The 25,072-nt window shown below is 45.8% G+C and overlaps 3 protein-coding genes across 4 annotated transcripts; 1 reads left to right on the top strand and 2 right to left on the bottom strand.

The window, feature by feature from the left end:
- Positions 1 to 67: 67 nt before the first annotated feature.
- On the bottom strand, positions 68 to 7,098 carry LOC121549261 (high-affinity choline transporter 1-like). Its single transcript, XM_045208441.1, has 9 exons — positions 6,707 to 7,098; positions 3,852 to 4,035; positions 3,614 to 3,727; positions 3,278 to 3,433; positions 2,703 to 2,851; positions 2,229 to 2,372; positions 1,823 to 1,976; positions 1,477 to 1,694; positions 68 to 1,350 (listed from the first exon to the last, which is right to left on the bottom strand). Exons 1-9 carry the CDS (start codon positions 6,710 to 6,712, stop codon positions 760 to 762), a joined length of 1,716 nt encoding a protein of 571 aa, XP_045064376.1. The 5' UTR covers positions 6,713 to 7,098; the 3' UTR covers positions 68 to 759.
- Positions 7,099 to 13,468: 6,370 nt separating this feature from the next.
- Positions 13,469 to 16,900, top strand: LOC121555368. 2 transcript variants are annotated; one of them, XM_041869201.2, is made up of 2 exons: positions 13,469 to 15,307; positions 15,421 to 16,900. In XM_041869201.2, the coding sequence occupies exons 1-2, from the start codon at positions 15,070 to 15,072 to the stop codon at positions 15,858 to 15,860; spliced, it is 678 nt and encodes a 225-aa protein (XP_041725135.2). In that variant the 5' UTR covers positions 13,469 to 15,069; the 3' UTR covers positions 15,861 to 16,900. Both variants share the same exon structure in this region; 1 of them encodes a protein (XP_041725135.2).
- An 88-nt stretch (positions 16,901 to 16,988) lies between these two features.
- Positions 16,989 to 24,873, bottom strand: LOC121543470 (integrator complex subunit 13-like; the record flags this gene model as incomplete). The annotated part of the gene is given in 15 exon segments (XM_045208898.1): positions 16,989 to 17,284; positions 17,754 to 17,889; positions 18,140 to 18,273; positions 18,626 to 18,856; positions 19,135 to 19,289; positions 19,437 to 19,592; positions 19,594 to 19,605; positions 20,156 to 20,334; positions 20,453 to 20,542; positions 20,795 to 20,887; positions 21,037 to 21,121; positions 22,640 to 22,768; positions 23,047 to 23,137; positions 23,336 to 23,416; positions 24,671 to 24,873. Coding segments are annotated over 15 exon segments (1,812 nt in total), but the record flags the coding sequence as incomplete, so codon positions are not given.
- Between the last annotated feature and the right edge of the window lie 199 nt (positions 24,874 to 25,072).

The following is a 25,072-nucleotide window of genomic DNA, read 5'->3' as shown; positions in this document are numbered from 1 at the left end:
TGACAGTATTCAGTTCTTTCTCCTCAGTCTGGTCCTTAGCAGCCACAGCCGTTAAAGATCACCTTCTGGCAGACCTAATTAATAATCCCATCTATGGGGCAGTAGCCAGTAAGGAAAAGGTGGCCTGCCAAGCGTGACACAAGAAGGATTGTGGCCAAGGTGAGAAGTAAGGGAAAGGCTTGTACTATGTGCCCCGCCACTTTAAGAGCAAAGAAGAGGTATGACTATGTGTGGGCACATCAAACAGGCCACAAAGGAAAAGCCCTATCCCAAAGCCCAAACATACTCCATATTCATTGACCTGTCTAGACAGAAATAGGATAGCTAACTGGGCTAACACCAGTTTGTATATGATATAGACACTCAGGATCCAGAAAGTGCATACAGAGAATCTCCATTGAAAAAGTGCTACTTAGTCCAGGACTAGGGTTAATATGTGTTTGGGAGACTAACTCTTAAAGTGACAGTTCACCGTTTTACCTTATTTTTCCACTTAACTAGGGTGGTGTCGATTCATGCTTGATCCCTCGTTATTTAGCTTATATTTGTATTGCTTTCTAAACAAACAGCCTTTGAAGAATATTCATACAAAGATACCATAAACATGAAGATGACATACCAGTAACAAGAACAAGGAAACAGTACCTTCTACAAGCTAAATTTCTTTGGAAAGGTAACATTCTTTATTGAATTAAGAGTCTTAACTGTGCTGTGGTGTTTGAGCCCTGCCTGTTCCTGGCCTTTGGCCGTGGTCTGTAACTATTTACATGATGGGACCCCAGGCCATTGTAAAGAGCTCATATCTTCTTTGTTCGCATGAGGAATAGGGTACAGCTGCCTTGTGTTCAGTCCAATCTTCTCAGTCGGATCCTTATCTACCATATCCTTCATTAAAACCATCATTTTTTGGCCAAGTCCATATACATCCCAGTTGTCAGGCAGGAGCCCTTTAAGGAAAAGGCAGGTTACAAAACGTGATACAACCAGAATGGTGGCCAGAGAGACCAACATGATGCTGGTGCGGAAGGGGAAGACATGCAGCAGACGCCCGTCATCATGTAGGCTGTCCCAGGGAAGGGGCATGAGTCCGGGCACACCAAGCAGGGGCTCTCCCACTAGGAGCCGCAGCAGTAGCCCTACCACAAGGCCTGCCAAGGCACCATACCCATTGACCTTCCCAGGCAGAAAGAGGACGCAGATCAACTGGGCACAGACCACAGAGTACATCACATCTCCACTGAGCATCCAGAATACATACACAGAGGAGGTTGTCATTGCCAAGCCCGCCCCCATCAGACCGAACAGTAGGATGGACACCTTCACAACCAGTAGAATCTCTTTCTCAGAGGCCTAAAATGAAGACAAAAAAGCAATCGCAGGGCCCTATTCAGTAAATTTGTGGAAAACAATTACAAATAAATAATTACATAGAATAAACTAAGATGTTTGTAAGTAGCTTCTCTAACTTTGTCTCACCCTTTTGCTGATAATGTTTTTGTAGATGTTTCGGGCAAAAAGGGACGCAGAAGACAGCAGGGCAGAGTCAATCGATGACATCACGGCAGCAGCAATGGCGCCGATTCCAGCAAGAGAGACGAAAGGCGGGCACAGGTGGTGCAGGGAGATGGGCAGAATCATACCCGCCTTGCCCTGCTCAAAGGGAGTAGGTAGACCAAAACTGGTCTGGTTCCAATCTAAGTGAGACAGAGAAAAAAAGCAAGCATATTAGATTTACAGAACTCCCAGTGATTGACATTATTGGAACAGAGTTGGCTCCTCCCATGAAGCCTACTCCTCCATTTTGATGAACACACTGCTGTACCTGTGGATGCTGCCACAGCACCAATGAGAAGAGGTGGTATGGAGAGGATGAAGCAGACGACAGAGGCAGCATAGCAGGTGAACTGAGCCTGAGCCACAGTGGCTGTGGCCAGGACCCTCTGGTAGAAGGCCTGGTAACAGATTCCACCTAGAGTCTGAGAGAGAGAGACATTGAAAGGGACCATTGTTAAAAATGCTGAAATCCAAAAAGTGACAAGACCTAAATTAGAAAACAATCAGCACAGAAAATACAAAGGTAACACAATACAATGAATATGACAGGGTCTTCATTTGGGATTGAGACGTGTGTGATGTGGAATCAACTAGTTATTAGACCACGTTTGAGGTCTGAACTCCTCTGACAAACCGTGAAATTGGAGTGAAATGTGACTTTAAGCTGACATTACCACCAGCAGCAGGTCATCCAGCCAGCGCCCTGCATCTGCCAACTTCAGCCTGCCGGTCCATGGCTCCTGATACAGTTTTGTCACAGCTGTGACTGTAATGTCTGCTGAGGCAGGGCTCATCAGTATGAAGGGCACACAAAACCACTGAAAGGGAAAAACCAAAACCACAAAACCATTAGAGGGAAGAATAAATAAACATATTGAAGCAGTTCCCATACAGAAACCCTACACGTAAATGAAGTGAATCTGGGCGTGTATATACATACAGTAGACCACACAGGTGCACTCACTCACTATAACACGTTGACCCTAGAACCAATAAGGGTTCTTCGGCAGTCCCCATAGGAGAACCCTTTGAATAACTATTTTTGGTTCCATGTAGAACCCTTTCCAAAAAGGGTTCTCCTTTGGGGACAGCCGAAGAACGCTTTTGAAACCCTTTTTCTCTAAGACTGCAGGACGAAGTGTCCTCACCAGGCTGAGGAACATGAAGATGAGCTGGATGACATCAGTGTAGGCCACCGAATACAGCCCTCCCAGCAGTGTGTAGAGAACTGCCACGGCAGCAGACAGGGCCACAGCCAAGGGTGATGGGATATCCATGATTACACTCACCGTTCCCCCTAGAGCAAAGCATTGTGCAGATTGTTCACATATTCTAGCTAGCTTAGTAGCTTGCAAGCTTCTGTGCATAATTTATAGCCAACAACATCCCTGAGATCTGAGTGCCATGATGTCGCTAGAATGCCTCAACAGTTCATCCAATGTATAACTTACAGATATGCCATGCAGGTTCATGCACATGCACTCATTCATGCATCAGGGAGTTGGCCAACATCACCAACTAATTATGTAAGAGTTTAGACTCATTCTCATGCTTCCGAAAAATGTGGTGGTGGACAATAATTGCTTATTCATCAATAAATTATATCAAATCTAAGATAGAGATAGTTTTTCCACGTGACCTAACCAGGTAAACGTGGCTCGTGTCATGGCACGTGCTAAAATGTGCTGTGATGGCTATTTTGCTGACAGAACAACTGACTTACCCAATGCAGCGAGCACACAGGCTATCCAGAAGATGTCAGCAAGGAGGGATGGGACAAAGAGAATAGCAGTTAACGTGTTCCCATACTTCTCCTGGAACGGATCCATTATGGTGACGTAATTCTTCTCTCGGACCGGTTTCACAAAGAACAATGCACCTGCAGTCACGAATTTACTGTGAATTATTTACCCTACACCACTGGAGGTTGGTGGCACCTTAATTGAGGAGGACGGGCACGTCTAATGGATGGAGCGGAATAAGTGGAAAGGTATCAACAACATCATTCCATTTGCTCCGTTCCAGCCATTATTATGATTAATAACATGACCATACACACCTACAACGAGGCTGAGGGAGAAGCCTATCGGTCCGATGGCCCAGGCCAGGCCCCTTTTAGGGTCATAGATCACCTCAGCATTGCCTAAGATGAAACCTCCTCCCACCCATGTAGCTGTAGAGAGAGGGTGGTCACACAGAACAACCACTAAACATTGAAAAACACTCAAAGTCAATACTTGAACGACTTTCAAATCTGGGGGATCTTATGTTACTAGTTAGTTATGTTGACTACACACCTGTGGTAGTGAAGATGCTGACCCAGATGTTGAGGTTCCGCCCTCCAACCATGGCAACCTCACTAAGGTTTCCAGTGCACTTCCTCTCCTCACGCTTGGACTTCCTTGACGCCCAGACGCCTGTCGCGAGGACAATGAGGTAGAACACCCCAATCGACAGCAGGCCAGGCCAGTTGAGTGCCATCTTCGAGGGGGGGGGGGAGAATTTCCATAAGAAACATGAATATTGAAGACAAGATATTGATCCCCTGCTGATTTTGTACGTTTGCCCACTGACAAAGAAATGATCAGTCTATAATTTTAATGGTAGGTTTATTTGAACAGTGAGAGACAGAATAACAACAAAAACATCCTGAAAAACACATGTCAAAAATGTTATAAATTGATTTGCATTTTAATGAGGGAAATAAGTATTTGACCCCATCTCAATCAGAAAGATTTCTGGCTCCCAGGTGTCTTTTATACAGGTAACGAGCTGAGATTAGGAGCACACTCTTAAAGGGAGTATTCCTAATCTCAGCTTGTTACCTGTATAAAAGACACCTGTCCACAGAAGCAATCAATCAATCAGATTTCAAACTCTCCACCATGGCCAAGACCAAAGAGCTCTCCAAGGATGTCAGGGACAAGATTGTAGACCTACACAAGGCTGGAATGGGCTACAAGACCATCGCCAAGCAGCTTGGTGAGAAGGTGACAACAGTTGGTGCGATTATTCGCAAATGGAAGAAACACAAAAGAACTGTCAATCTCCCTCGGCCTGGGGCTCCATGCAAGATCTCACCTCGTGGAGTTGCAATGATCATGAGAACGGTGAGGAATCAGCCCAGAACCACGCAGGAGGATCTTGTCAATGATCTCAAGGCAGCTGGGACCATAGTCACCAAGAAAACAATTGGTAACACACTACGCCGTGAAGGACTGAAATCCTGCAGCGCCCGCTCAAGAAAGCACATATACAGGGCCGTCCGAAGTTTGCCAATGAACATCTGAATGATTCAGAGGAGAACTGGGTGAAAGTGTTGTGGTCAGATGAGACCAAAATCAAGCTCTTTGGCATCAACTCAACTCGCCGTGTTTGGAGGAGGAGGAATGCTGCCTATAACCCCAAGAACACCATCCCAACGTCAAACATAATAATAATAATAATATGCCATTTAGCAGACGCTTTTATCCAAAGCGACTTACAGTCATGCATGCATACATTTTTGTGTATGGGTGGTCCCAGGGATCGAACCCACTACCTTGACGTTACAAGCGCCGTGCTCTACCAGCTGAGCTACAGAGGACCACTCTGCAAAACATGACTCTGCAAAACATGGAGGTGGAAACATTATGCTTTGGGGGTGTTTTTCTGCTAAGGGGACAGGACAACTTCACCGCATCAAAGGGACGATGGACGGGGCCATGTACCGTCAAATCTTGGGTGAGAACCTCCTTCCCTCAGCCAGGGCATTGAAAATGGGTCGTGGATGGGTATTCCAGCATGACAATGACCCAAAACACACGGCCAAGGTAACAAAGGAGTGGCTCAAGAAGAAGCACATTAAGGTCCTGGAGTGGCCTAGCCAGTCTCCAGACCTTAATCCCATAGGAAATCTGTGGAGGGAGCTGAAAGTTTGAGTTGCCAAACGTCAGCCTCGAAACCTTAATGACTTGGAGAAGATCTGCAAAGAGGAGTGGAACAAAATCCCTCCTGAGATGTGTGCAAACCTGGTGGCCAACTACAAGAAACGTCTGACCTCTGTGATTGCCAACAAGGGTTTTGCCACCAAGTACTACGTCATGTTTTGCAGAGGGGTCAAATACTTATTTCCCTCATTAAAATGCAAATCAATTTGTAACATTTTTGACATGCGTTTTTCTGGATTTTGTTGTTGTTATTCTGTCTCTCACTGTTCAAATAAACCTACTATTAAAATTATAGACTGATCATGCCTTTGTCAGTGGGCAAACGTACAAAATCAGCAGGGGATCAAATACTTTTTTCCCTCACTGCATATATATATAAATAAAGCATATGCATTAGTCATTGTCCGTTTTGTCCATCAAAAGTTCAACTCATTTTCTAATGATCTAATGATCATTTCCATAATGTTTAGCTTTGCAAAACTCTGGTTGCCTCTCGACGCAAACTGTTAAATCGCTCAGAGGCTGTCCACTATAACGGCCAATATCTACCAGCAAGCAATGCTTCACATAGCCACGCTATCTTCGCACTGAGTGGCTCGCCATGTGGGTGCTAGCAAGCCAACAACATGATAGGTATTGCTTGGTATCGACAGCCAATCCAGTAGGGGCTGGAAGCTATAGTAAGCTTCGATTGGCGCTGCAATATCGCCAAGCATTTGAATATATATCGAGCTTTCCCCAACTTGAGTCCCACCCTGTTCATGTTCTATTCAGCGAGCTTCTCAAGTAATGCCCAGTATAAACATTTTTACATTACATTTTAGTCATTTAGTGAGTGCATACATGATTTTATTTTATTTTTCATACTGGCCCCCCGTGGGAAATGAACCCACAACCCTGGCGTTGCAAACGCCATGCTCTACCAACTGAGCTACATCCCTGCCGGCCATTCCCTCCCCTACCCTGGACGACGCTGGGCCAATTGTGCGCCGCCCCATGGGTCTCCCGGTCGGCTACGTCAGAGCCTGGATTCGAACCAGGATCTCTAGTGGCACAGCTACTGATACTGTATCACATATATTTAATTTGTTTTATATACTTTGTAGTATTTCTCTTCAAGTTCAGTACTTGATGTTTCAGTATTGAGACATACCAAAGTGTACTCCCAAGTACAATCAATATGACAAAACAAATATAAGATGGTGAGAACTGTTTAAACTTACCTCCATGTGCAATTGTCTTGATCCTCTCAGAGGAGAAACCTAAATGTACTTTGAGAATATCTTCTAACTCCTCCCTCTAGTCCTAGGAGTTTATTAGTGTACTCAATATAACAAGTTAATAATTGATATTTACAGTACACTCACATGGACTAAAATGCAAAAACAATTGTAGTAAAACCATGTGTTGACCACACTGTGAAAAAGTTCATGATTTAGTGATTTATTTTAGTTTTGCACTACTATACAGAGCTGTATTCTGTCATCGTCGGGTACATCCCTTATAAGGAATCATTATGGTCTGGGATTCCAGTGCGCCAATTTCCTCATGTTAATCATTAAACTGCCTGGCTCATATCCAGGTTCAGTGCATTCGGAAAGTATTCAGACCCCTTCCCTTTGTCCACATTTTGTTACGTTACAGCCTTATTCTAAAATTGATTCGATTTTTTTTGTGCATCAATCTACACACAATACCCCATAATGACAAAGTGAAAACAGGTTTTTAGAAATGTTTGCTAATGTATTAAAAATAGAAAACAGAAATACCTTATTTACGTAAGAGACTCGAAATTGAGCTCAGGTGCATCCTGTTTCCATTGATCATCCTTGAGATGTTTCTACAACTTGATTTGAGTCCACCTGTGGTAAATTCAATTGATTGGACATGATTTGGAAAGGCACACACTTGTCTAAATAAGGTCCCACAGTTGACAGTGCATGTCAGAGCAGAAACCAAGCCATGAGGTCAAAGGAATTGTCTGTAGAGCTCAGAAACAGGATTGTGTCAAGGCACAGATCTGGGGAAGGGTACCAAAATATTTCTGCAGCTTTGAAGGTCCCCAAGAACACAGTGGCCTCCATCATTCTTCCTAGAGCTGGCCGCCCAGCCAAACTGAACAATCTGGGGAGAAGGGCCTTGGTCAGGGAGGTGACCAAGAACCCGATGGTCACTGACAGAGCTTTAGAGTTCCTCTGTGGAGATGGGAGAACCTTCCAGAAGGACAACAATCTCTGCAGCACTCCACCAATCAGGCCTTTATGGTAGAGTGGCCAGACGGAAGCCACTCCTCAGTAAAAGGAACATGACAGCCCGCTTGGAGTTTGCCAAAAGGCACCTAAAGGACTTTCAGACCATGAGAAACAAGATTATCTGGTCTGATGAAACCAAGATTGAACTCTTTGGCCTGAATGCCAAGCGTCACGTCTGGAGGAAACCAGGCACCATCCCTACGGTGAAGCATGGTGATGGCAACATCATGCTGTGGGGATGTTTTTCAGCGGCAGGGACTGGGAGACTAGTCAGGATAGAGGGAAAGATGAACGGAGCAAAGTACAGAGAGATCCTTGATGAAAACCAGCTCCAGAGCACTCAGGACATCAGACTGGGGCGAAGGTTCCTGCTTCCTGCCATCCAGGACCTCTATACCAGGCGGTGTCAGAGGAAGGCCCTCAAAATTGTCAAAGACTCCAGCCACCCTAGTCATAGACTGTTCTCTCTGCTACCGCACGGCAAGCGGTACCGGAGTGCCAAGTCTAGGTCCAAAAGACTTCTCAACAGCTTCTACCCCCAAGCCATAAGACTCCTGAACAGCTAATCATGGCTACCCGGACTATTTGCACTGCCCCCCCACCCCATCCTTTTTACGCTGCTGCTACTCTGTTAATTATTTATGCATAGTCACTTTAACTCTACCCACATGTACATATTACCTCAACTACCTCAACTAGCCGGTGCCCCCGCACATTGACTCTGCAACGGTACCCCCTGTATATATAGCCTCCCTACTGTCACTTTATTTTACTTCTGCTCTTTTTTTTCTCAACACTTTTTTTGTTGTTGTTTTATTTTTACTTTTTTTGTAAAAAATAAATGCACTGTTGGTTAAGGGCTGTAAGTAAGCATTTCACTGTAATGTCTGCACCTGTTGTATTCGGCGCATGTGACCAATAGAATTTGATTTGATTTGATTTGATTTGAAGGTTCACCTTCCAACAGGACAACAACTCTAAGCACACAGCCAAGACAATGCAGGAGTGGCTTTGGGACAAGTCTCTGAATGTCCTTGAGTGGCCCAGCCAGATCCCGGACTTGAACCCGATTGAACATCTCTGGAGAGACCTGAAAATAGCTGTGCAGCGACGCTCCCCATCCAACCTGACAGAGCTTGAGAGGATCTGCAGAGAAGAATGGGAGAAACTCCCCAAATATAGGTGTGTCAAGCTTGTAGCGTCATACCCAAGACTCGAGGCTGTAATCGCTGCCAAAGGTGCTTCAACAAAGTACTGAGTAAAGGGTCTGAATACTTATGTAAATGTGATATTGCAGTTTTAATTTTTTATAAATTAGCAAAAATGTCTAAAAACCTGTTTTTGCTTTGTCAATATGGGGTATTGTGTGTAGATTCATCAGGGGGGGAAATTATTTAATCCATTTTAGCATAAGGCTGTAACGTAACAAAATGTGGAAAAAGTGAAGGGGTCTGAATACTTCCAAATGCACTGTAGCTATCTGAACAGACACCCTGCTGAGACATGGTGGGCCCCATACAAGTTAATTCAGGTGTGACCCCGCAGTCTAAACCCAAACCCAGCGGGACCAGGGGGTCACTTTGTCAAGGGTCATCTTGCAACTCAAGCCAAACATTCTTTCACTGCAGGGAAACTGGGTCAATTAAAATCTAAGCTAAATAACGCTCTGTTACTCAACTCCATAAGTAAAGAAAAAGTCAAAAGGGAAATGTTGAGAGACTTTGAGCAACAACTGGCCACTGTTGTCCCGTTGCGTGACCACATTCTTTCACAGTGGAGAGCTGAATAAGGAACAGGGCAACTAAAGCCTAGCAGCATTGAGAAACACAGTGATAGTTAATTTTTTCGAAAGTCTCTTGTTGATATCATCGCCCTGGGTTTGTCAACTTCCCCCACTCTATCCATCACAACTGTAAGAGGGGGATGGGGTACGACATGGCTAAAGAATGAACAGCCCAGGGGTCGTTGGGGTTGTCTTTTGATGTAGCGCTTGTGCTCAATCTTGTGCATGTTGCTACAGGGTTTTGTCTACATAAACGAGCTTACAGGTGCATTTCATATACTGTATGTAGACTACATAACTAGAGTTACAGTTATAATGTAAGGCTATTTTATATTCTTTGTCTATATGATAGTAAAGTGGAACCCTTGACTATGTAAAACTATAGAAAGCACTGTGTTCAACCAGCCTTGAATGTGTCACAGAAGCCCTTTGGAGGGTCCCTGCCTGGTAGCATTTCTGGTTTCCTAGTAACCAGGCAGCCTAGTAACTGGACACGTAATGACATGATATGACACCAACGCGGAAGACGGCTCGGATCATGTTGAACTGGTGCTTCCTACTAGGAACATTCCACTGCTCTCCTGGACCATGATTTCTCTTTATTTTACTGATGGCTGCCGTATCACGCGGTGAGCTTTGCTGTTTTCTTCTGGACCAGATGTATTCATAAGCCTGAGGATCCTCGCACAACTTCAATTGGAACAAGTGTTTATTTGTCGGTTTGGATGACTGGGGGAAATGTGAGAGAAGTGACCAAGGGACATGGTACGATGTATTCACCCTCCAAAACGGATACATGCCGCAACGGGTGCCGTTCCTTATTGGATACGAAGGCACAGAGGAAGTAGAGTCCATGCTTTCTGAACTTTTCTCCCCTTTCCTCTGTATCTTGATGGTGCTGGGATGTGTGTCGAAGGCCCAGTGCTTGGTGAAACCACACTCTTGTCCTCCAGTGGTACGGCTGCAGGGCTTCCCAAACCGCACGGTCCAAGCTGGGACAGCTTTCTATTTCCCTCTTCCCCTGCCAGCCATCCAGGGACCTTTACAGCACTATCAGGTGAGCTGACTGTACTGAAAGATGCCATTTAAATCCAAGGCCATTAATAATGTCAACTAGAGGCTGATATTTCAGTAGCTTGGTAGCAAATTCTTGTTTCAAACACACACGAGTGGGGGACACTATTTACTCATTAGGCTGGGGAGTTATGTACTACACAACTACAATGGAATATGGCCCTATAGGCCTGGCAGAATAGTGAACTAACTCACGGATGAAAAGGGTTACTGAATGAAAGTTCATCCACTCCTTCAGGTCTCTTTGGCCAATGATGATGCAATACCAAGGTGGTTGGCGTTCACCGAGAAGACTGGCAATCTATTTGGCTTGGCTCTGAGGGAAGATTGCGGGCAGTACCCCCTTAAAGTGTCCGTCGCAGGCCACTGTGTATCCGTTACCTACTTTCATCTTCATGTCCTTAATGGAACAGTGGGAGAGGGGAGCCTACTCTCTACTCACATAAAGTAAGAAAACATTGATCATTTTAAATTCATCATGTGTGTTGCATGATTCGATGAATTACATTGAATTGAAAAATAGCAGTGTTCACCCTGTCTGTGTTTCGGTAAAAAGCTGAGGGATGGGCCCGGGAAATGTAACCACAAATTCATAGGAAGAGCTATAGATGCAAGGAGTGACCATCCATTATATCAAAATTAGAGTTTAAACCATGTTTTGAGGCTATACAGCTTTTGTTTGCATTTACATTGTTTACAAACAGAGTAAAACATGCTTGTATTTTGGGTTCTGATGGGGTATGACAGTTGAGGAATTTAGGAAATCAATTTAAATTCACTTCATGAACTGACCGAATGTGAATAATACTTTTGACCCTAATCCTGTCTTTGACAGGGCCGGTCTCGTCTGTCCTGTGGGGGAGACTGTCATCTGGGCTGATCTACTGCTTCAGGTGGACCCTGGCAGCTTGGACGCAGACCAACGTGTGCGGCTGACCAGCACAATGGCTGACTATCTGCGAATGGCTCCTGGCTCAGTCCACCTCCTCTCGCTCAGGGCCCCGCTGCACTGCAAAGTGAGAAAACCGGAGTGTGCAGGCAGGGTCCCCTGACTGCTGACGCTACCCAGGGAAAGGGGACCTCGGGAAGAGGGCAGGCTGCCGAGCTCTTGTGGCCGGTTGGTTGTGGGGTGGGGGAGCAGTTATCAGACTTAGCCCTGATTTTGGAGCACAGCACTGCCTCAGGTCGGCTGACCACCGTGTTGGGAGTCCCCATATTAGGGTGGAGGGTTCTCTGCAAGGGGTTGCTCCCTGGAATCAGGAGGGGCCTGCAACCCCTGCGTCATACAGCCACCCCAACTGCAGTTCTCCCACCACCAACGCAGGTGCCAGAGTCAGTCAGACTAGAGCTTTCTCACATACCTGCTCCGGAACCTTCTACTAGTCTGATGATGTCATACCCCACAGCCATCCTGGAGACACACACTGGGGCACCAAACCTAGAACTAACACAGGCCTCAAGTCACCCTCTTACATCCGCTGTTGCTTGTGAGGGTGTTTTGAAATCACCACCATCTGGCACGAGAGACGATTTGTTGTCCATGCCTCTCAAACCATCCTTACTCACCCCAGAGTGTTTCACACAATCACTGAAGAGGCCTATATTTCACCCAGCCACCCAAAACTGAGATGGTATCAATTGTTAGTATGTCTAGAGAATCAAACCACTCACAGCTAATCTTGACATCTTCAACTACATTTTTTCCAACACAGCAAACATACACATTCCCATTCAGAGAACACAGACATGTTTCCATGGACACATACACACATAGTGTAACAACATTTGCCTCAGCTCTTTACAACCCTGTCTATGTAGCCTTTATAAGCAGGAGCCCAACTTTGTTTTCAGAGTATGATTCTAATGGAAGAACAATGAACCCCTCGACTTCACAAAGTACACCAACCATAAACCTGGTAGACCAGAGCACCAGCAGTCAAAGACTACCACTGACACTAGTCCACACTGCACCACCATGGACAAAAGAGCACAGTAGACATGCATCTATAATGGGGCCCCCCAGCTAACATTACACCCACCCGGAGACACAAGAGCACAGCTAAGCCAATCTGCACAGAAGACTATGGTTCAGAGGACCACTATGGGGAAACTAGTGGGACCAGACTCTGTGCTTACTTCCATAAACCTGGAGCATCCAGAGAGGCCTGACCCCATTTATACAGACACTCAAGCCTCCCACTTGAGCTCTATTGTTCCAGCTTCTCACTTGTCTTTGCTTAGTACTGTGGGAGTGCCAAAACAGTCCTCCATTACTTTGTCTATGAAAAGTATATCTGCATCCCAAAGTATCTACTCTATGACGTTACTTGAGACCCCTTGGCCTGCTCCAATATTATTGGAAACCCTTCGACTCCACAGTATTTACCCTTCATTAGTATCAGAGACCCCTAGACTTGATAGCGTTATCTCTACAGGGTTACTGGACAATATCACTAAACCATCAAAGGGCACTCCTCAATCTCCATGCCCCCTTTCAATGGGCCAGGGATCCCATGACTGCATCAAGGCTAGCTGAGGATACTGGCTCAGCTCTTCTACCCACCTCTACTTTGGAAGGCGGGCAGTCAAAGTATGGCCTAGACTTGTTTGGTGAGTCTTATTCTTCCAGGCTTCTGTCTGTGACTAACTTGCTCTCCAACCCTCCTCATTGACCTGCCCTTTACGATCTGAGAGGATTTGGATAAGTATACATATGTAGAAACTCCATCTATCTAGCCCATCCAATCAGATTGTCAAAAGGGCAGAGGGAGGGGAATGAGTCAGGGAATTTACTTTTTGTTGAAGGACTTTTAAAGTTTGACACAAAAATAGATAATTGAAAGGACCTGTATCTGTATACATTTTTCCTAGGGAACAACATGGGCATCACAGGGACTACGAAAGAGCCAGAAACTCACTTGTCCGACACATCCACTCCTCATCTCCATCAACTCCTGACTGTCCCAGGCCAAGATCTGACAAAGAGTCACCTCTCCTTCTGGCTTGGCTCTAAACTGGCGCCACCAGCGACCAAATCTCTACAGTTTATACAAGAGAGGTCACTGACCATGTCTTCACTGACAGAACAGCAGAGGCAAACATTTATGCTCTCTTCAAGGACCAAGTCTGCATCACCTTTGGAGGGATCAACACTCACACGTACGCCACACTTACCTTCATTGACCATGTTCTTAAAGCTAGAACTGGATAAGACCATATCACATACCACATCATTGCCATTCGATCTAAAGAGGTCAATGACCACAGTTCCACATTCTGAAAATGGGAGATTAGTGAGCACGCCTCAACAGGTTGACCTAAACCGATTAACATCGACATTCAGTAGCGTAACCGGTCGGCAGTTAGCCTTTGACGAAACTCTTGTTACAACATACGTTTCCTCACCTCTTTATCTGTATGAGGACCTACTCCAAGTACCTTTGACTCATAGTGGTCAGCTTGTGACCGTCTCAGCAGATGACCATAGACCTAAAACCCACCGTGTTCAGACAACTGCAGGGCCACAGGGTGACAGGGCAGGATCGCAGACAGTTGACCTCAGCCAAAAGACACTGCATACTGGTGCACGATCCATAGCCTCACTATCACAGGTACCTCTCCTACCGCCAATATCCGCTAAGCAATCCTGGCAAATGGAGACCAACATGACTCTGGAGCCTTCCTTGACTCAAATACCATTAGCTGCTCCAGCCACAAGTGAACTGTATTCTCAAATAACCGCAGTACAAAGGACGGAATTATTTTTTAGATTCAGCAGTATTCACGATGACGCCAACAGCGGCTGACCTTGAATCACTCTTTGACAGTTCATATAGTATTCCACAGGCAACTGTAGAGGTCCTGGGGACAACAGCTCACGGCCAGCTCTATCCCATAGAACTGTCTGCTGTTCAAGGACTATACACAGAATCCTCCCTCCTTCTGCAGCAGAGTCTGGATCCCTCTTACCCTCAGTATACCCAGTCCATTGCCCAGGAGGATCCCTCTTACCCTCAGTATACCCAGTCCATAGCCCAGGAGGATCCCTCTTACCCTCAGTATGCCCAGTCCATAGCCCAGAAGGACATGCTGGGTATCTCCATTCAGACTTATCCCACTGATTCTCTAGATTTCCTGTCACAGAGTGCGGAGACAGAACAGACTCCGCTCCCATCTAAAGTTCAGTGATTTAGAAATAAGAGATCACTACTCTGATCCAGTTTACATCCAAACTGACAACTCAAGGCAGTTTTCCTCAGAGTCACCCAAGGATCGTCCGCAAACAGCTGCCATAACAGATCAAAAATCAGAATACGGCTCTTTGCAGTTTCTCTCCAAGACCAAGCAGCTTGTAACCGCTACATTGTTCTCATCCCTTCACTCTTCCCAAAGTCTATCCAGCGTCTCAGTAATCACACAAACCTCCAGCATTCCAGCATCTGTCCTCAGTGCCGTAAACAGGTCAGCTGTGTCATCAATGCACCAATCACTGCCCAGGACTCAAGGTGTCACAGGCATGGGCAGACCAATCACCGTGTCCAGCTACTGCCCTTTGACCTCCCCACTGATTATCAGCACCGGCTGGAGAGAGTATGACGGAACTTCAAGCTTCTCATCAGGTCCAGTTGAGATGCGAGAGGTTTCTTTGGGCCTTGCTCCAACTGGAGTACTTAGAGCATCTTCCCAGCCCATGTCTCCTTCAGCTGCCTCCTCAGGTTAGTGTACTACTAACTTTCACATGGATAACTTCCTCTCTGTATGAACTTTGGCATGATGTAACGGTCTTTCTAAATATGTACTGATGTCATTAGTACATCTTCCATTCTAGGGCCCTCCAATCTCCCTCCCAAAGTGTTGCAGTCCATCCCACTTCTGGAGGCCACAGTCGGCTTCCCTTTCCACTACACAATACCATCAAGGACCTTTCTGGATCCAGAGGATGGGGCAGCAGAGTCCCTCTCCCTGGAGCTGAGGTTCATAGATGGCCCTCCTGTGACTCTGGGGTCCTGGGTGGCCTTGGATGGACTTGAGCTGCACGGTGTCCCTCTGGAAGTGGACCTGCAGTTTTCCCCTCAGCAGCTGCTGCTGGCTGCTCGGGGCAATCAGGGCCTGGCTGCCTGGCTCCCCCTCACCTTGGACCTCCACCGCAGCCATGCGGAGCCCTGCCACAGCTTTAGCCTCACGGCTCACCGGAGCCTTCACTCCCTCCTCAGCCAGCGCCACAAGGTGGAGCTCCTCCTGGACAAGCTGTCCGGCTTCTTCAAATGACTCCGGCAGCCACCACCTAGCCGTGCTGTCCCTGGCACCTGGATCCACTATTGTGTCTTGGTACAACTTCACCCTATGCCAGGTGGGGGTTGATGGTGTCGAGGGACGGTGCCCTGTGGGTCGGGTCTGGCGCATGTGGGAGGAAATTAGTTCAGAGGCCAGACAGAGTAGCCCTGCGTTCAGCCAGGCAATGCTCCCAGAGTTCCCCATCAGCAAGGTAGGCCCTGTGAGCTACAGACATGACTGTTTCTCCAGCCCGACTACTGCCGCACCTACAGCCTCTAGTCCCACTCTTTCCACCAGTACTCCAATCCCACTTCTGACAACACCGTCCCAGCCTCGGATCCCACCGCTGTGTCAGTGCGACAGACAGACCCCTATCATTGGATGGCCAGTGTGTTGACAGCTCTGCTAGTGGTCTGTTGCCTCTTTCTGGCAGTCACCCTTACATTTACAAGTTTCTATTTCTGTAGAAGCCGTGTGAGGGTAAGGACTCTTGCGATTTGGCCCTCAGAGGGGGTTGTCCCAGGTCACACCATGGATCTGAGGGCAATAAGGCCAAGGATGCCACCCCTGTTCCAACCAGAAGTACCCCCACCTCCCCCCAGGTTGTGGCTGAACGCCTCACCAGCCAGTGGAGAGCATCTCTCTCCCACATATCTCCAGGGCAGACATCCTTATCAAAGAGCAGTGTCTTTTCACCCACCTCCACGATACCCACATAACAGACCATGGGAACACAAACCCCAAGAAGAAAAGCATACAAACAAATGAACCCATTCTATGGAAGTGAGGTTATCACACAAATGTTCATACACACACTACTCATGCCACTACGAGGGTTGTATTTCTATGTACCAAAACTTACACCATAAAGCATTAACACCCTCCTAAAATGTTTGTTTTTCATTTCATTGAGGAATCTTAAAGTAGAATTAAGATACAATATCACCATAGCTGGATTGGACTATATTTCAGACAAAAACCTTGCAAACTGACAAAACATCATTGTGTTATACTTGAGACAGACCAACCGTTCACGGTCACCATAACATGAACCTAACCATGAGGTCATAACCATACTAGTTAAAATAACACATTTTAGAGAAAAGTAGAATAGCACAGAAATGAACACTGCCTGTTGACAACTTTATTGCTTCACACAATATGTGAGCCTATCCATACAAACGTGGGTAGAAAACAAACAAAAATCACTCCTAAAAATCCAAAGTCTGACTGCTATCCATTTTTCTATGCTTGGTATGGACATAGCAGGGGAGGACAGTCCATACACCTCAGATTTACATGATCTCTGGTCCAAGCTCATGTTCCTGCTGTGGTAAGGTGTTCGGTGGAGTGGGTGCATCCTGTATAGGGACAGGTCACATCATCTGGTGCCTTTCCCATTCTCCTGGAGGTCCATTCTGTTAACAGTAGAAAAAAGTAGACAAAATAATTTATCATAAGACCTCTACTCCATAACAGGCACTGTACAATCAGATTTCAGTCACGAAAACAAACTAGAACATCTCTATTAAACATTATAAACTGGGTGGTTCGAGCCCTGAATGCGGATTGGTTGACAGCTGTGGTATATCAGACTGTATACCACGGGTATGACAAAACATGTATCTTTTACTGCTCTAATTACTTTGGTAACCAGTTTATAATAGCAATAAGGCGCCTCTGGGGGTTTGTGGTACATGGCCAATATACCACGGCTAAGGGGCTGTATACAGGCACTCCGCGTTGAATCTTGCTTAAGAACAGCCCTTAGCCGTGGTATATTGGCCATATACCACACCTCCTCTGGGACTTATTGCTTAACTAGAACGAGGGGCTATAATACACTGTTATATGGGGAATGGTTATATACAGTACGTTATCACACACCCATTCTCATCTTTAAGGTGCTGGTATAACTCTGCCTTGTTGTTCACAGAGCTGATCCTTCCGGCAAACTCCTGGTGTTTCCTGGAGTTGGCCACAGTGATTCTGTTCGTCCACATGGTGAGCAGGGACACCGGACCTACATTGTAACCACAGGCCGAAAACACACACAGAGACAGAAAGATCAGTCAAAAGGGACAATACTTGTAATGTCACGCCTTATCAAGGTATTGTCTCTGAATAAAAAAGTTAATTAATGCAGTGATGAGACAGAAATTGAATAATAATGGAATACTATGTTATTGCAATGATAACCGTGAACATGGCATTCGACAAACATGCCAGGTCACACCATGGATCTGAGGGCAATAAGGCCAAGGAGCATGCACCTTTGGCTTTTTCAGGTAGCTGGATCTCTTCCAGACGGGGCTTCTTGTTGAGAGGCTCTGGTGAGTCAGGCGAATCCTTAATGACCTCCGACTCCCCCTGCTCCTCCTTTCCACGCTCTAGCGCCCCCTTCAGCCTGGTGGAGGAATGCAACACAGTGACCAGGAGAATAACAGGGTAAAATACTAAACCGGTAAGACTATATTAAAATGAGTACCAGCACCTTTTTCATTCTGACAAATGTACCACCGCTGTACGCATAAATTTTTTATGATTATTATAATAATAATTGTTATTTTTTATTATAATTTTTCAAATTATTATTATAATAATATTTTTTCTTTTATCATATATTTATATATTTTTAAATATGTTTATTTTATCATATAGATATTTTTTTATAAAAAAGTAATTTTCAAAAGTTGCTTTTTAAAACATTAGGTCACGCTTAGGTCAAACAAAATGTATGCGTTGTGTGTCACCCTGACCTCTCTGACTCCTGCCAGCTCTTGTCCTCTGAATCCTTGTTGCTGTTCTTCTCTGCCTTGTCCTCCTTGTCCTCCCTCTTCCTCCCCCGTTTCTTCCTCTCCTCCTCCTCGGGGGGTTTGCTGCGGCAGGCGCTGATGCAGTCCAGAACCCTTTGGTGTCGCTCGCTGCCCGCCACGTGGGTCTTCACCAGAGTCTCCAGCTCGTTCCACATGATACGGTACTGCTCATCCCTAAAGCCCAGAGGAGACATTAACCAGTCAGGACAGGAGACCAGGAACACACACTGAACTTATATACGGTCCCCACCTCCAAACACTCTGGGAGCGACACTCAGTTACACTTTCAGTCTCTCTCCCTAATTCAGTCTCTCTCTCTCACGCATACAAACACACACACATACAGACACACCCACCCACGTACAAACACACACACACACTGTTCCCACTCCTAAACACTCAGGGAGGGACACTCAGTCACAACATCAGTCTCACACACAGAGACAGACTACCTTTTAGGGCCCTTGCCCCTGGAGCCCACAGTGGAGATGGGAAGAGGGTCATTCTTCCTCTCCATATCCACCAGGTTGTAAACTGTCTTCTGGCAGGTCAGCAAGTCCTCCTCACTCAGACTCTCCTTCACTATGAGGTTAGCCAGCGGAACCACCTGGATCACACACATACAATGAACACACAGTCACACACACACACACATTTCACACAAAATTACACACATGGTTGAAAAATAAATCAACCGAGTGCTGTAAGGTGAGCAACTGTGCAGAGTGTGAAGGAAGGCTGCTGTCCTGCTCACCGCCTGCATGTTGAAGATGGTTGTCTGGGAGATGATCATTGGCCAATAGCGAGTGTAGCGCTCCAGCTGGGCTTTGGCCCTCTCCGCCGGGGGCTTCCCACTAGCCTCAGTGTCTGGGGACTCTGGGACAGGAGTCAGACGGTTCTCCCTCATGAAACTCGCCAAAGTCCTGGGGCAGACACCAAAAAGACTGGTATAAAACCTTTGGTCCCACTTTAGAATGTGTTTTTTATACCTACCAGTGTTAACATGGTAGTTACATAGACACAGTGTAAATATAGGACATTACATTGCAGGTACACATTGTTACATAGAACTCAGTACACAGCTGTTATACCAATTTGTTGTTTGTGTGTCTTCACGTTGACATTTTGTATGCATTACATTTGTAAACAAACTCCAATTAGTTGTGGCTAAACCTCCTCTGCTCCTTACAGTGATGTGGTAGTCAGTCACTATGAGGTAGAGGAGGAAGGGGTGGGAGGGGCTTACAGTGATGTGGTAGTCAGTCACTATGAGGTAGAGGAAGAAGGGGTGGGAGGGGCTTACAGTGATGTGGTAGTCAGTCACTATGAGGTAGAGGAAGAAGGGGTGGGAGGGGCTTACAGTGATGCGGTAGTCAGTCACTACGGGGTAGAGGAGGAAGGGGTGGGAGGGGCTTACAGTGATGCGGTAGTCAGTCACTACGGGTAGAGGAGGAAGGGGTGGGAGGGGCTTACAGTGATGCGGTAGTCAGTCACCCGCCCCCCGCAGCCCTCGCTGATGGAGGGAGGGTCCTCCAGGGTGGAGCGGGTGCTATTGAGCACGTGCAGGAAGATCTCCCCGCCGTGGCTGCTCAGCATGTGGCTGATAACCTTTGACCCGGACTTCCTGGGCTGCTCCAGCAGCACTGAGCGACCTGCAATGCAATCAATCACCATCTGTAATTCAACTACATTTGTTTGTACTTTCAGTAGTATTAATAACATTTAGGTAGGGGTAGAGGCAAGGGGTCAGGGAAAAATATTCAAGCTCACCGTTCAGCAAGAAGTTGGTCAAACAGGATGAGGGTCGGCTGTTGACGTCCGTAGGCGAGATCCGATAGGCTCCAGTGCAGTAGTGAAGTTCTGAGCCACCAGTTCACACACAGACACACACGCAAGAAAGATGGGAAATATCCAGATAAGCCAAAGGAGAATATTACAACATGAAAAGCTCTTGTTGATGTGTCGATATCAAGGACATTTTCTAGCCATTTTTCAATCTCTTCTTTTATCTTTATAATTTCAATCTCAAAGCCCCACCTCTACCGGGACTTTTCTTTCAGTTAGCGCAACATACAAAAAATAACTACGTTTCCCAGGGTTCATGGTGCCTACCTACACTGTTGGTGCGAGGAGTGCACCACTTAAGAGTCACCGTCTCCTTAAGTCCACTGTCTCGACTCGTACTGCCAGCCATGTGCAGGTCGCCTAAGCAACAGAAAAAGAGGAGAGACGAAAGGGACAAAGAGTCTTACTGAATGTTACTGTAGTGGTTTATGGCCAAGACACTAAAAGCCACAATCATTTAGTGGCCAAAACAATACAACTGATTATTTTATTATTTCTTAAAACCTCACCACTTTTGAAGAACTCAAGATGGGCATCCCTGTGATGCAGGAGCTCTACGTCGTAATTGGCCGACGTGTTGGCGTGCTGCTCCTCCTTCACACCCACAAGAGAAAGGGAAGACCAAAAAAAGAGACATCAATGAGATTTCATTTTCGTTTACATTGTAGTCATTTGGCAGACTCTCTTATCCAGAGCGACTTGCAGCAGTGAGTGCACTGCTGTCATCAAGACAAACACTGCTGCTTTCATGTTCACAACAAGGGTTCGAGAAGGACCAGCAAAGGCATAAACCACTGATCTTTGCATCGTCTCTCTCTCTCTCTGGCTCTCTCTCTCTCTTTGTGCTCTCTTTCGTTCTTCCTATAAGGTCATTCCGGTGATGTGAAGATGGATAGGTGTGGTTGCTGCAGTCTAAAGTTTAAGGGTCTGATGTGTATTTCAGTGAAAAGGGCCGTACATGTTTTCTAACCCAGATGAATAACATGGAATACATGGCGGACAAAAACATCAGGGGCGAAGGTTAGGAGATAGGCATCTACCTGCCTGTCATGGCGAAGGACTAAATGACTTACTATTCAAATGAGAGAAAGAAAGAGAGAACGAGGGAAAGAAAAGGAGGGACAGAGGGTGGTCTGATATCAATATGTACTACTCAACACAGCACAAAGGACCACAGCAAGACACTACAGGAGGGACTGTGACCAACCAACTCTCACAGGTAGAGAAGGCACCAACAAGGAGTCAGACAGGATGAGGCCGGAGTGGGGGGGGGGCAAACTACAGGGCACGTAATGTGTACATTCTCATCCACCAAACATGCTAACACTCTCAACTCTGATTGGCTGCTGGAATGTCACGTGGACAATCGTGGGCCAATCAAAAGTGAGGGCCGTTGAGCGTCCGATGGATGGACAAAACCAATCCACACAGCCTTGCGTTCTGCGGTCCCTCTTGGTGTGTGTTTAAGAGTACTGACCTGCTCGCAAACATTTAATGTGGGCTAGCAAAACAGAAAATACAGCATGAAAACAGCAGCGGTTCCAAGAGTCATTTCAACATGATGAACAAATAAAGAAGAGGGTGTAAAATCATCGTACACAATGGCTGACAGGGATGAAGAGGAGCCGAGAATGGGGTGGGTGGTGTGGCAAGGTTAGGGTATCAGAAGGTTGAGGCAAGTGAAGCGATAGGTGCATTGGGTGGAAGTGCCAGTCGAATTTTTTTACTTTACATTTTTAGTCATTTAGCAGACACTCTTATCCAGAGCGACTTACAGTTAGTGAGTGCATACATTTTTCATACTGGCCCCCCATGGGAAAATGTATAATGTGTTGGTTTGTGGATGCAGAGAAAATAAGTGGAGCGCGTCAGGATACGTCATTTTGAAGACGGGACGACGCCCTTTTCAAAAGTTCGTCCCGCCATAAAAATTGCCCATCTTATACCTTAAATTGTTCATCTAACATGTCACGATGTGAAGGAGGCGGGAAAATAGTTAACTCAAGATTGCTGGGACACAGCCCTGAAGTAAGTAATGGGTGGGGTGAAAGGTTATATAGATGGGGCTGGTGAAGACCTGAGCCTTGGGAGAGCAGAGGACAGAAGACGTACCTTCATTGGGATGTTGGTGATGGTGGTGGAGGCAAGGTCAAAGTGTTGCTGCACTAGAATGTTGAGTTTGGTGGCCAGGTGCCTCCCTGCCCGCACACTGTGAACCTCGCTGGTCAGCAGAGAGGAGACCTGCCGGTACAGAGGAGGACTATGTAGGACTTTAACACTAACAAATTAGCATGCCTTTTTTATTGTATGTCATCTCTATAAACTTTGTAACTACAGCATGTGGAAATGAGCACACGTTTACTGAATACTAACAGTATACTTTATCTACATCAGATTAAGTATGCGTTGATATGACAAAGTGTTTTGGAGCGATGTTATACATATCTAGATGAACCTTTAGACTAGGTGAAAACATTAAAGAGTCCATTTAATGTAACCCTGAGCAGGTTTAAACCTACCTCTTTCTTTGGCCGGTCCGAGACCAGGGTGTCCCCAACCTGAGGGAAGATGTGGACGAGCACCAGCTCACACTGCTGGATGGGCATCAGTCTGAAACGCAGAGACACATTGGAATGCATCGGAAGGATTCAATACACTTCTCTAGGATCCCCTCTAAGCCCTAAATCCATTTTAAATCTCCCATCAAAAATCTCCCCAAAATTCTGTGACTTCTAAAGTTCATCTTATTTTATCCCCACTAAAGAGCGTAAAAACAGTCTTATTCTCTTCTCAACCTCTCATACTGACCTGTCTGAGCCTGCTGCCATCTTGTTTTGGTCTAGAATGGTCTCTTGCACACAGTCCTCCAGCATTCGCACATGGGTGTCACTGTGTAACAGACAGAAACACACAATATCCCATTAGGGTTTCCATGGACGCCTTCAAAAGATGGGTATTACTTCAGTATCTACAGGTTCTCAATTAATAACCAGGTTTAACAGAGTCAATAGATCCTCTCTTTTGGTGCTGTCCTTCAGTGGCTCGCTTTTGGAGTCAGGTCCAGGAGTGGTTGTTAAGTCATAACATCTGTGTTCAGAGGGACCTACAAACAGTACTGTTAGGAGATCTGTAAAACCACTGTCAATCAATGGGAAATACGTGTATTTATTTTAAGGGAAATCTTGGTACAAACAGAGAGGTTCAAGACCCTCGTAAGACTTCACAGTAAAATAGAAGGATGGATTGCAAAAGGAAATAGTAAAACTGTAGTGTACTGGGAAAGATGGTTAGTCTGTGGACATCTGAGGGTTGGAATTAAGATTTGAGTGATTGGTTGATTGGCCGATACAATTGGAATCCAGTACGATTAGGAAAGAAACATATATACACTGAGTACACAAAACATTAGGAACACCTTCCTAATATTGAGTCGCACCCACCCCTTTTTCCTCAGAACAGCCTCAATACAGGGTTGGAGAGGCCTGATCTACACTGATTTAAGTGGATTTAACAAGTGACATCAATAAGGGATCATAGCTTTCACCTGGATTCACCCGATCAGTCTATGTCAGGGTTCCCCAACTGCCAAATATTTCTGAACTACATTATTATTTTTTTTACAATAAATGTGTTTATTGTTGGACATAAAAGACTAAAAAGACCAGCAAATCAGTTCCAAGTGATTTTAATTTTGGATATCTGTTCCAAAGTATTACCACGCATAATAAAAATATTTAATTGTATACAAATGTTAGCAAGGTTTGAAGTGATTAGGCTTTAGTCTTCTGTTTGGGCTTCTTGCGGTCAATTTGCAGCCTATAAATTATTTGCAATTATGTTCCGGCCCCCTGACCATCCGCTCAAGAAGAAAATCGGCCCGCAGCTGAATCAAGTTGATGATCCCTGGTCTATGTCATGTACACTCAGTGTATGTATAGAATTGTTATGTTTTCCACAGGTCCTCCAACTAGGGGAGAGGGGGGTAGGGGCATAACAAAACATATATATAAAAAAGGGGAATAGAAATGATGCAAGTAATGTTATTTGATAGAATTGGAACTATCTGTTAACTTCGAAGCTGATCTATCCCCTAAAAAATGGTATAATAATATAAAAACAGGTTTACTAAGTCTTAATGTTTACCTCTTGGCGTTTGTGAGGCAGATAATGCGCCCCCTGTTGGCCACCCTGTCGGCCGTGTCCATGAGGGTGGTGCGCGCCTCGTGCTGGTACTCTGTGATTTTACACAGTGACTCCACCGCTGCCAGCAACCCGTGCAGGACGCTGCAACACTCAGGGTCCTCCTGCGGGTTAGGTGGACCCACAGCTGCCAGAGCAGACATGAGCTATCACAGGAATACAAAAAGGAAGCAGATAAAGTCAACCATAAATTACAACAAGAGCTCTCTCTCTCTATCGAGACAGGACTGGTTAACCTCAATCAAAATGAGACTACGAGAATGGGTAGTGTAGTGAGTGCTGCAATAGCAAAAAGCTGTAGACTTTCAACAATTGCTTAGAATTAGTGCTGTACACAATTGTTGC

The sequence above is a fragment of the Coregonus clupeaformis genome, chromosome 28 (assembly GCF_020615455.1).
Source record: "Coregonus clupeaformis isolate EN_2021a chromosome 28, ASM2061545v1, whole genome shotgun sequence".
Lineage (NCBI taxonomy): Eukaryota > Metazoa > Chordata > Actinopteri > Salmoniformes > Salmonidae > Coregonus > Coregonus clupeaformis.
Note: the sequence above shows the minus strand (reverse complement) of the source record. Positions and strands in the feature narration are given on the sequence as shown.